This window comes from Danio aesculapii, chromosome 1 (assembly GCF_903798145.1).
Source record: "Danio aesculapii chromosome 1, fDanAes4.1, whole genome shotgun sequence".
In the NCBI taxonomy this organism is placed as follows: Eukaryota; Metazoa; Chordata; class Actinopteri; order Cypriniformes; family Danionidae; genus Danio; species Danio aesculapii.
Window position 1 is genome coordinate 19,038,009 of NC_079435.1, and position 13,259 is coordinate 19,051,267.

General features: G+C 35.2%; 1 protein-coding gene across 1 annotated transcript in view; it reads left to right on the plus strand.

Moving 5' to 3' along the window:
* The window catches only part of LOC130239210 (RING finger protein 24-like), a 40,882-nt gene that overhangs the window by 24,452 nt on the left and 3,171 nt on the right, over positions 1-13,259 (plus strand). The window contains exons 4-5 of the mRNA XM_056470312.1: positions 8,024-8,066; positions 8,227-8,268. Coding sequence (XP_056326287.1) covers positions 8,024-8,066; positions 8,227-8,268 — 85 coding nt within the window. The remainder of the gene's footprint in view (positions 1-8,023; positions 8,067-8,226; positions 8,269-13,259) is intronic.

Below are 13,259 nucleotides of genomic sequence, written 5' to 3' on the forward strand. Positions count from 1 at the left end.
GAGCCGTGCCTTAGGCCCTGTCCACATGGAGAATCTTTTTGCTATGTTGACCTTACTCTGCAATGCGGACATAAGCTCTATTCTGCAATTGTCTTAGGACTTCCGATTTAATTGCCCATGGGAAAAATAACTACGAGTAACATTTGGTCAAACTACTTCTCCAAACAAGTGTTTATGACTATACATTAAATCTAAATAATATAATAATAAAAAAAAAACACCAACTTGCAACATCAAGCAGCCTAACAAGCTGTTTATTACAGTTAAAATGAGATCAATGCTAGTGAATCAGGCCAGAAGTCTCAAGCCAATAAGGTTCTTATGGCTACACCAGCTCTAACATGAAAGAGTAAGATCCATACAGAAAGATTTAGCATCAAATAGTAGTTTCATAATTTTTTTTAAACCGGGTCCCAAAGTGGATGCATCTGAAAACAACACCCTGTTGTTTGTGTAAGCATCCAATCTGTATATTTTGTGAAATTATAATGTCATCAGCCCACGTCTTGACCATAGTCAGACACCACAACTTCGTGTAGCAGTACACAACAATTATGGCAGACTGCTTGCTTGTGTTGTGCTGCGGAAGCTACTGAGCTCAAAAACTTTTCTAAAAGCATTATGATGTTCATCTTGTGTTTTTATACATTGGATATGATTTATGAGCATGCACCAAGTCTTCCTCTGAGTTTGTGCATCTCCGTGGCAAAAATCACAACAGCACAAGGGACATTCTACCAGAAACATACATTATCTGTCCCTGAAATAAAAACAAATACAGCGAATAAAAAGTATTTCATCCCTTACAAAATTTCTTAAATTGATTTCTGTGAGTTGTTGTGTAAAGGAATATCTCATTTATTATAATCACTTTACAAAATGTACAAACCCTATCATTGTCACTAGCCCAACTGAACCGACAGCTAATTAGGGAGGGGAAAAAAGAATAAAAAATAAAAAAAACACTTTACAAATAGCAAGTGTAAGTTATTATAGTTTACATAAATTGATTAAAAAACATGAAATTAGAACTAAATTCTACAAATAAATACTACAAATAAATGTACAATTTTCCCGTTTTTTCTGTCAGTCCTGTCACATTTGCATTAAATTTAACATAAAATGTGTGCAATACACATTTAATGGCTATGACTCGGAAGTGACATTTCATGGAGAAGAAGCTGACAGTGATCAAGGATGCGTTCTATCATTGAATTGTATGATTTTATGAGGAAAGACAAGCTCAAGTCAGGCCCTGTCACATTTCTTATAAGTAAAAAATGTACGTTTCTGGTAGAATGCACCACATACTGGTCCGACATGTCCAGTATACTACGGTAGCTACGTTTTCATCCACCTATTTTTAATGCTCATTTTGGGAATATGCACATTTTTAAAACAAAAAAGTTGATGGAAACGCCAAGACGCGCATAAGTTTTAAAAATGCACATAAACATATGCGAATCATTCGGTAAGAAAAGATGCCAAACTATGATGGAAACACTTTTACCAAACAAATTTCCAGTATGCACATTAAAAAAAAAACGTCATGTGATTTTGTTATAAGAGATCATGTGGTGATAATGTGCGAAAGGATAAACCAGCATACTGACCACATTGTAAAACATCTGAAATTATGTTTTGGTCATTCTAAAATGCCTACTTAACAGTTTTCAGTATAAGTGTTTATTACATTATTAATGACCTCCAGACCTCCATTTTTACTGTGATATTTAGCACCAGTTACTCAGGAAGTGACAATTTTGTTCGCTTTTGACTCGTTGGATGAAAACGCTGCTTTATTCGCTATTATCTTGTAATGCGATAATCCAGTTTTGTGCATAAAAGTTAATTAGCATTTTTGTATGGAACATAGCTATTGTTTTTAGTCCATTTCAGTAGTTTTGGGCGTACACATTTTTCCTTTGAGACAAGACACACAAAAAAAAGATCAGATAGCGAATACAGTTTGAGTGAATGTCACACTAATTAGTACACAGTAAAATAAAATACACGCTGTATTGAATTACATAATGCACAAATCCTGAAGAGAAAAAAATAAGCCATCCATTTCTCTAGGTTTATAGAGAAGCGATCCACACACAAACTAATCACTCATATTAACGTAATTTATTTGGTCTTTCATTCTGAAGATGTTTCTTTAAACAACATGTATTACACACACACACACACACACACACATCACACACACACACACACACACACACATTCATACTGTAACGCAAGCATTTAAAAATATATATAAAAATTTATAACGTTCCCGTGGGAGCCATGTCTTGATTAAAAAAAAAAAAAAAAAAAAAAAAACATTTGTGACATTTTAAAAAGGAATTCAAGCACTAATCATGTCCAATAATGTACCGTTCATTTAATAGTTTGTATTAAAAAAAAAAAAAAAAAAAGAATTTTCAGTGTTAGGAATGTTAAGAACAGTCTTGATAATCTGAAATGAAAATAAAAATCACCACTACAAAATCCCACCGCTTGGATTTGGCTTGTGGTTTCAGTGTAGATGGATATAAAGCTTTTTATACAGTATGCACTTAACCCAAAGCAGCTTAGTTGCACAATCAAAAAATAAATAAATGCATTTTTTGACCCTTGATGAAACTGCTATTCATTGTATCTCCATTTCCCCCTTAAAGACTGCGTGAACCCTATAGCATCTGCTTCATTACATTCATTGGAGTATGAACCTGGTCATGAAAAAAATGACTACTGATATTTACCATTTAGAATTAGGATCTTAGATATTCTCTCTATGAATCTACAGAGCTGCTGTTGCTGAAAGTAGATATACTGTAACGTGCAGTTAGCATCTTTAATTAAAACCGTGAGAACCAGCAACTCTCTCATCAAACGTACCCAAACCAATGGGGCAGATGTTAAGCTCCTTGCTATTTATTATATAATAGTTATGTTTGATTATACACAGCTTCCTCAATGTATTTTGAATCTGAATTGGTTGCCTTTACTCTTTATTGAAAACACTGGACTTTGTATTCAGATATCCAAATACTTTATTATCAGGCAGTATCTCTTGCATGCAATTAGTTCACAAACATACATCAATTTCTCATTTGATGAATGTGCATACATATAGTGGCCCCAAAAATGAATTGGATACATTAGGTTCACCTAAAAATGCATCATTGTTATTCCCAACATCAAAATAACTAGCATATTAGATGGATGCACAAGCACTCTTTTCCATTACAACAATTCCCCAACATGTTTGTTAGGTCGTGATAGTTCACTGTTCGTCTGAAAAGCAGCTCTGAAATATTTATACTCGCCACCAGCTGAGTAAAATGAAAATGACAACAATCGCAAATTCAGCAAGCACTAAAATAGTAGGCTACCATTCTACGTAGCTCCATTATTCACTATATTTATAGCATGCTATTTATCACCTCCACATATACCTTCAGCATCACTGAAACAATAGTCGAGAGTCCAGAATGACTATCCACGGCTTTTTATATCATTTTAAACATACATTTTAGACGGTTTTTAGGCTACTTCAAGATGGAATTCAATTTAAGTGTATTTGTATAGAGCTTTTCACAATAATTATTGTTTTAAAGCAGCTTTACAAATGATGTAAATAGTAATGTGTATGTATGTGTAAGGAATGTAATTGACCACATGTAAGGCTCTCTTTACACCTAGCATTAGCATGCATTAAAACGAAAAAAGCCAAATGAAAATGATGAGATGGCAATTATGTGCAATGTAATGAAATATAAATATTGTTTTGTTACCTTGTTTTTTAATAAAATGCCCCATAACAAATTACGTCAGATCAGTAAGCAGATTGTTGGTGATCTTTAGTGGCTATATGATATATGAATTCATACATGACCACATGATCATTTATACTACAAAAGGGATTAAATTTGTTTTGAACGCACCAGGAACAAAAAAAGTGGACAAGCTTAAACACTTTTAGGCCAATCGTTACACCTGCATTTACTGTTAAGTACTTGGTATTGGATTGAAGAAAATGCATCTTAAATAGATGTTATTTGTTAGGTAAAATGTGTCTTTTTGCATCCTTTATGAACTTTGAAAGTTACAGTTCTATTAAATTGTAAAAAGCACTCATTTAGGTGACAATTACTGTATTTGATAAAAATCAGTCATGTTGGGTTTTGAAAATATCCAACCCAGGATTACTAGAATGTGTGCCAACGGCTACATTTTGAGAACTGAAAAATATGTACCCCTGCACTACATTTTGTTGCAGTTTTTGTTTTCAAAAATGCATTAAAGGCCATCATGGACACCATGTTACTGGGGCACATTTGTTCATAGAATCCACCAGAGGCCGATGTGTACATTTCTGACCACCTCAACATCCTTCTGGTACGAGTTCATACGAGACGGCATGCTTTTAACATGGTATCATACATGTTTTTTGTTGTTTGTTTGGATTAGGTTTATGTTGTTTCTGAAACAGTCCTTCACCAGACTTCAACCCCAGTCTGCTCTACCTCGAAAGTCTGGCGCTATTCGCAGTAAGCAATCGAGCAAACCAGTCATGCTGGAAAAGACATCCATATGGGGCTAAATCAGAGGCAGAGGCACATATTTCTCAGTTCTTAAGAATGTAGCCCTGGGCACATTTGCTCAATGAGAGTGTGTTGCAAACATGCGAATGACAGAAATTCTTGTTGTGTGAAACTAACACTGAGCTACTGGTTTACAATTTTTGTTGCTCAAAGTAAAAAACAAACAACAAAAAAAACAAGAATAATTCAAAACTAAATCATGGGTGAAAAATGTTTGTTAGCTTTACAAAGTAGAAATTTTACAGGTCTTCTGTGCTTGTAACATGACTGAAATTTAATGTTCATTTAATAAATGAACAGCTCATTATTTTTGATGGGAAAGACTACAGTTCAATTAAAAAAGTTACCAGCATAAATTTTTCTTATAATTCACTGCATTGTGTGGTTCATTCATTAGTCAAACAGATTGGCGCATTCACAATGTCATGATACTTGTCACGCAGCAGACTTGTCAAGTTGGTTTAAGTTAAGCCAATTTCGCCAACGAAATCAACACGTTGTACTTAGACAAGCATATAGTGGCCTTTCTATCAGGGATTTGACTGCGGAAATTGCCTTCATTTTATCTTAAAAAAAAAACGAGATCTGTGAAACTTGGCTCTTAACCAGCTACCGGTCAAATTAAAATGCTGTTTTATCACGAACTTCTAAGCCTGAATGAAACCCCCGATTGTAGTGTTGAGCGGCTCTGTGGACATTCACATCGTGAGAGATGAGGGAGTCGTGAGCTCAAGTGGACCTGTGAAGGGACGCCATGATTCAGAGCAAACACAATCAGCCGCACGTAGCAGCCATGCACCAGCTCTGACACACAAATGCAAAATGCCCCTGTGGCTGGCAAACACACACTTAGAGAAGGATAGAGGCGGCTGGAGGAGTGTTTGTTCTGGCACAGTCTCCCTCATGGGAAGAGAATTTAAATTCACACCACACGTCTGAGATTGAGCACTCGGCGAGATGTGTTATTAGCTGTACCAGTTATTTTACATAGTTGAAAATCACCTCATGACAGTTTCAATGCTAAGTTAATCGTAACACTTGCCTAATGATGCATGAGAAATCATGACTGCTTGTAGTTAGTCTTGACATATATAGCCCACCTCAGGAGAAAGACCAAAATGTACTGTATGACTTTTGCTATGGTATGAAACATCTTATTGTCTATGGATTCAGGTCAGGTGAATGGGGAGCGCCATTCTAGCAGCTTTTGCTTTCTTTTCTTTTCTGCAAGTGTTAATTTTGACAGAAAATTCTGATTTAGTTTTAGTTAGGGCTGCAACTAACGATTGTTGTGATCATCGATTAATCTGTCGATTATTTTTTCAATTAAATAGATTTTTTTAAAAAACTTATATTATAAGCCACAAAATATGAAACAGAAAAACGTATAAGCAAATCTTACATATTTTGGGGTTTGTATGTATTTGCATTATATCATAAGTCAACCAATGTTCTATAAAAGGCCCATAAACACCATAAAGTCCCCCCAAAATAGTATCTGCACCTTTACAGTACATGCTGCATGGTCTTTTTCAGAATGTCAGTTTCTCTTCTAGACTGTGCAGTCTGTTCTGCAGGTCTCTCTCTCTCTCTCTCTGTGTGCTGCAAGAGGTTAAGCTTACTTATAATAGAGGTTAATCTATATTAAATCTCCAATTTCTCATATTTGTCCAACTCTATTTCACTTGGTAATCGTTGTCTGAATATATACGGCTTTCACTTATACCTTTCCTTTGTGCAGGGAGTGATAATAATCAAGTCTGAAATATTTTTCATTAGTGAATGTGTTGTCATAAGATTCAGAAAATCTAATGGATTCGGCTAAAAGGGACAATAAAATAGCCAGGATGAATGTACTGTAAAGCTAATTGGACTAAAACTGGAAAGTTCTAAAACGGCTAACAGTTGTGAAAGTATAACCGCAAATCAAAAGCTAAACATAGAATGACATTTACTGGTTTCTTTAAATAGCTTTTTTCTTACACTAGAGACCCTTCAATCATGCCTGACGCATTCCAGTTATTTTCCATCAGTGTTTCTCTCTCACTTTCTCTTTGACACACTCGCTTGCGCAAGATCAAAATAGTGTTAAATGTAGACGGTCCATTGCTTGGCTGCCCTCATTCCTTGAGTTCAAGCCAAGAGTATCTGTATATAGTTTTATTCAAAGGGTCTGGCACTGGTCTGACAGTCACACTCAGTAAAGCTGCGGTGTTGAGTGGGCAGGCTGGTTCAGGACATGGCTCTTAAAGTCTGGTCAAGCTCAATGAGACAATACAAGACCTAAACTACTATAGAAAGACTCAAACAATTCCTATTTCTTCGAGAAAAATATATGAACATACTTTAAACATACCAAGGAAGCTCACAGCATTGCTAGAACTGGATGCAGCCAGTGTTGAATGAGATACAGAGTGGTGTAATAATGGAATGACACTGAATACTGAACTGCTGAAATGCATTTAATACATGGAGAGTGGAGGAGACGCATGCAGTGCTCTGATGTGATTTTAGTTCTTATTTTCTATTGGATTCAGGTCAGGTGAATGGGAGGGCCATTCTAGCACTTTTCTTTTCTAAAACCAATTAAGAGTTCCCTTTGCTTTGTTTAGATAAGCTCACATCTTCATCAACTGGTAATTTAGGTGTTGGGACTAAAACTGTTAATATGTTTACACTGACAAGGTCAAGGCTTGGTTTATAAATGTACTGAAAGATTTTAGCTGCTGTCTGTGCTTTCCATGCCTTTTTACACCTCTCTTTCTTCATGGGTTCAAAACTTTTTGGTCTGTCTTTATTTTATTGCACCTAACTTAATTTCGAAACTAATTAGATTCGTTTTCTTTGCATGTATGGACTACTTTGGTTGTTACTGGCATCTGAGGAAAACAGCACCTTTAGAAATATATTTTTTCAAAAAAGAATGGTGACATGTTCAGCACACACACACACATGTGTAGCCGGTTGACCAATCTGAAATGTAATGTATAAATTTTTTGCTTTGGTGGAATCCAGTGAAAAATGTATAGGAACATATCAAAATGCATTTTAAAGGAAATGTATGGCAAATCCCATTTTATTTCAATGTTGGTTTTGACTATAAATAATCAGCATGACTTGATGTATGGGAACTGAAGGCTACAATTTGTCAAATTAAAACTTAAAAATAAGACCCAAGCATGTGTTGACCATATACAGCTGGAATATATAAACACAGGCCATGCAGCACATTGCCACATGTTTTGCTTTGCCAAACCTTAAGAAAGCCAGTGGGATTTAAGATGAACTGTATTTTATTATCACAGTTTAATTAGATGTCTTTGGCTTTTGTTTAAATGGTTTGTATAAATCAATGTCATAATAATAAATCAAGGTCAGTTTTTGAAAAGGTTGTCAATATATGAACTAAACAAAGATCTCTTGTCTAGGTTACGGCACCAGGCACACAAAGAGCTCTATGCATACAAACAGGTAAGCTGATGACTTATCTATTCAAACAGTTTACTGTATTGTATAAATGTACATCATTCACTATAATTATGCAAAAGTTTTATTCCTTGTCAGAGTCCAACTCAACCTATATTACTGTAATAATACAATATCTGGTTATTGATTCTCTTTTCATTCACAGGTTATTCAAAAGGAAAAGGTGAAAGAACTAAACTTACATGAGGTGAGTTCCCCTTTCACTTTTTTAGCTGTGCAGAAATTTTTTTTTTTAGAGCCAATCATTTTAATCAGACAGATGTGTGTGATTTTATTGTCAGAATAATAGAATGTGTTTTGTTCTAACAATGTGCAAGCTGACTTAAAGTATGGCACTCAATTTGAAAAAATGTACAATGTAGAACAGCAGAATCTGTTAGAATACAATTATAATCCTGTAATTCAAATTATGAAAGCAAAATATACAATTGTGTTATTTTTGATTTTGTTTTTAATAAAATGAGATATAATCAAGTAATATCATAAGCAAGAGTGCTGAATGATATCGTGTAAGCAACCCTTTGGTATTCGTAATGGTATTTGGTAATGGTTACTGTATAGTGATTTTATATTAATTAAATAACAATCAAGACGGTAACACCTATAGTAAATTAAGATATATTTTTGTCAGTGTTGCACACCCACAAATCAGAAGATTTCAGGAATGGCAGGAGATTTTTTCTAAAAAGTCAAGTTAAATTCAAGTTGGCTTTTATTGTCATTTCAACAATATACAGTGCAGTATACAGTGAAACAAAATGTTCCTCCAGGACCAAGGTGCTACAAACAACATAAATTCACAACATAACAGGACTGTGCACTACTATAAACTCTAGAGAATTAAATAAAATAAGATAAACTAAAATAAAAAAAAAATACAAGAATGAATAGGAGTATAAATGTCGGGTCGGGGAGATCACAAGCGTTTCTACACTGTTCTGAGCATATGTATGCGAAGAATGGGGGCTATGGCATCTCTATGGGAGATCAAAACAGGTGTATGAGGGCAGACGGGTGGGCACGCAGTTGCAAAACCGCCCAAATTTTCACTAGCCGCCTATGTCATTTTTTACCTGCAAAAATAAACTCAAAACCGCCCAATCTGGCAACACTGGAAGCGTGCTGAAGAGGGGGCGACATATCAGATATTAGAGAGGATTTGATTGGTCAGGCTTTGATGAGAAACTGAAGAGGTGATGTGAAAAAAAAAAAAAACATTGATCCATTTAGATAGAAGTGACAAACTACAAGCTTTACATGTTTATATTGGTTTTATATCTCCTAAATGCAAATTTTCACTGTTTTTGAGCACACCAATATTTAGAGGTCCTTAATTAACAGTCTGAAACCTTTTTGATTTCAATTTCATGGGACCTTTAAATTTTGAAACTATGTAATTGATTCAGAAAGAAATGACCCATTGAAGTGCTGGATTTTCCTGTTTTTAAAATGGCAGAAGGTTTTGCCTAGGTGTCTTAGTGTTCAATTTATCTTGTGCGATTTAACCCGTTCAGTCTTGATGTCACTAAGTGTAATTACACAGTAACTGCTGGCTGAGATATTAATAATTATCAGTTATATTGTATCTCTTCATGGTTAGAGAATAAACTACCCTGAATCTCAGGACCTTTACACGACCTGTACACTTCACACGTTTATTAATAGCTTGAGCCTATATGCGGTTTAACCTTCACTAAATGTTTGGAAGCGGCTGTGTTCATAAGCTAGTGTCCTGACTTCATATGTAGGTGCTAATGAAAAAATTGAGGTGCGAGGACACCAGGTTTCTTGCTGAACGCTCAAACTCTCCTGGAATTTCTCATAGTCTTTTACTCCCTCTCGGGTTCTCATATGAGCTCACTGTCAAGGAATAGTGTCCACTCAAAGCTTGTATTTTTATCCCGGCTCTATTAATCATTATTATGAGACCTGTCTTTTCTCAATGGATGTGTATGAAAATCATTTAAGCAAAACAACGTTTTGTTTTACTGGAAAGATCTGCCTCAAATCTCACGTCTGCTCCCCCCCCTATTTGAACTTGATACAATAGCACTGAAATTGCAAGCTGTACTGTATACACTGTTTAAGTTTGTTCAAGAACAATCCAACCAGAACAGTAAATAACGTTTTAATCTTAGGAGGGAACACAAGGTTCTTTTAGGTACTAGAAGTGCCAATAATATTAGCATCACAGTCAGTGATTTTTTATTAGTCATATCTTTTGAAACAGTGCCTAAAAAATATCAGCACTGCCCAGAAGTGCCAAGCAAATGTCAGCCACATTGTTAAAACTAAACTTACATGCGTTTTTTGTTGTTGTTGTTGTTGTTGGTTTCTGTGCCAGTCATCATGATACTTATTTGTCTGACTTAAAGGGATAGGTATATCACTATTTACTCATCCTCAAGTTGTCACAAAACTTTGAGTTTCCTTTTTCTCTTGAACACAAGATATTTTGAAGAATGTTAGAAATCATTGACTCCCATAGTAGGAAAAACAGATACCATGGAAGTTAAAATCAAACAGGTTTGTGACAAGAGTAAATGATGACAGAATTATCCCTTTAAGGTTTTATATTTGACATTAATCTTTTGTTTTCACAAATATACAACCTTTTTTCCCCAGAGACATTCCCCATTTCTGTATTTGCAGCTGTTGTTGTTTTATCAAGTAGCTGTATTTGTAACCAGAGTAGTAAGAGGCTAATTTCAGACTGTTTTAAGACGGCAGTAAGTGTTTAGTGCTCTCAGCTGTATCCTTAATCCAAATTTGAATTTATTTTACTGCAGAATTAGTGCAAATGTTATTAAATTGTTGGTATGACGAGCTAATCCATGTAAAGGTCTTCCTTACCATGAAAAATAACTGAAATTGAAGTCATCTTCTGACATTTCCGTAACATTACTTGGCTTTTATTATTTAAATTTTTGTAGGAAAAAAAAAAATCATCATCATCATGAAATCTAAATATTAACTAAAATATTTTGAAACTTTTTAAATATAATATAAAAATTATAAAAAATGTTTACATTTCCTTGTATTTTCTTGCATTTTTAATAATAGGTTACATATATAACCTTTTTTTCATAGAGGAATTTTCCTTATTGCATTTTAGTTTCACTTATATATAAATAAATCTTTTTTTTTTCTCAGTAATTTCTGCAGTTTTTTCCCGCATTACAAACTTGTGGTTTGCTGTATTTGTCATATAGGGAACACTTAGCACATTCCCTCAAACAGGTTTCTAGAGGGGATTCATGAAACTAAATAAATAGGTCAGTAGTCCCCTCGCCTGTTCTGGCAAGTCTGGTTTGCACTTGCATCTGTGCTCAAACAAGAAAGTGTCTTACATAAAGGGGTGGGGGCCAAACTGCAAGCTGATTGGTCTCTGCATCCCCTGCACATACTGTAAGCCAAAGGGGAAAAACAGTGTTATGATTGTGCACCACAGGCATGAGAGAGTTTCACACTTGCATAGTTCAAGATTATACAGACACTTACAGCTACTGTTTAGCCTGAGGAACTGGGCTTTATCTAAAATTACATATTGTTTACTCAATTTGGTTTGTTCATGTGAATTAAAACAATCCTTGTCATTTCTCAGTCATTTTCTGGACGTCTAGTTGTTTGGACCTCATATAAAAAGACAAAATATAATTTTAAGAGGGAGTGAATCACTAGAAGTCTGAAATAAGGAATGTAGCCTTTGTTTTTTCATTCAAGGCCACATTAGAAAGGTAATCTGTGTGTAGTTGACCTGATGAACAGAGTTATGCAGCTTCATGCCGCTCTATCAACTCTGTCCTTGATCTTACATAAGATACAGAGGCCCTGAGCATAAGAGAAGTGAATATAATCTTAGTTCTCGAAAACATTAAGTTTCCTTCTTATTACTAGATTATATACAGACAGTAATAGACACATTGTATGGTAGAGTTTGTGCGCAGAAGTCTGATGTGCAAACACACTGGTGTAGAAACCTAGCATATGTGCCAGACGGTTGCCAAGATATGGATCCTCAGCTGGCAACCAGAACAGCATGGACATAAATATCACCACATCAGTGAGTAAGAGTTACTGTGCATAATTCCACTGCAGTCAAACTGTCGGAAATAAAATGAGACAGTTTGTTTTTTTTATAATGCTCCTGCATAGCTGCAGCTCTCTAGCGGAGAGATCAAACAGATGAGAGCAGCCGCGTGAAACGGACTGAGCAATTCTTATGAAGGCTTATTTCCGTTTCTTTCAAAAAAAAGAGCTTGGGGAGTCATGATTGAACTGCAGAGGTGGTCCTTTCAATTCAGAATCCCAGCAGAGAGGCCAGGATGTTAATAAAACAGATTCATGGTGGCATAGCCTCACTGTTTAGTCAAGCCATGCTTTATTCAAAGCAGGTGTGGCCAGAAATATTTTGGTCTTTCTTGCAATTTAAAGCATTTTGATTTGTTGTTTATTGGATTCATCTCAATTTTCTTGGTCACCGTTTTCTAGAAAGATCTGGCTAGATGAGTCAATGACTATGTTTACATGGACATCAGTAATTGAATGATTTGCCTTGACCTGAATAAGACAATAATATGATTGAAGGTGTTTACATGAGTTGATTTTAGAATGTTTCCGTCATTTCATGATCCCGTTTTACATGTTATAGCACATAATCCGATTAATGTCATTGCATCACCATGCTATCCACATTTCCTCCGGAGTTTCATATAATTTCGAGTGTTTCCTTGTTAATTTGTCGACTTTATCTGCAGTTTGGCACTTTCACTTTCATTCAGGAACATTTCATTCATGCTCATTGTGACAAACGAGATATTGCATGAGAGTATGAAATGCTGGAAGAGTGTAGTTTTAATGAAATTTGATACCACATGCTGTATGGGAAAGAAACCCTCCGCATTACATGATGCAGATGTCTGTGGTCCTTCACTGACTTGGTAGGTGTAGAGAATAGTGTCAAACAGCCGTGTATGAACTATACCGTCACAAAATGTGGCGAAAAGTCCTACATGACGGTAATAGTTTGATCAAGGTGTTTACATATCTGTACTGCACTTCAAATGCGACTAAAATCAGCAAACTCCACATGTCTTAATTCCATTTCTGCAAAGTTTCATTATTACCTAAATCCGCATGGTCTCAAAAAGTCTTAAAATATCTTAAATCTCAAAAGCT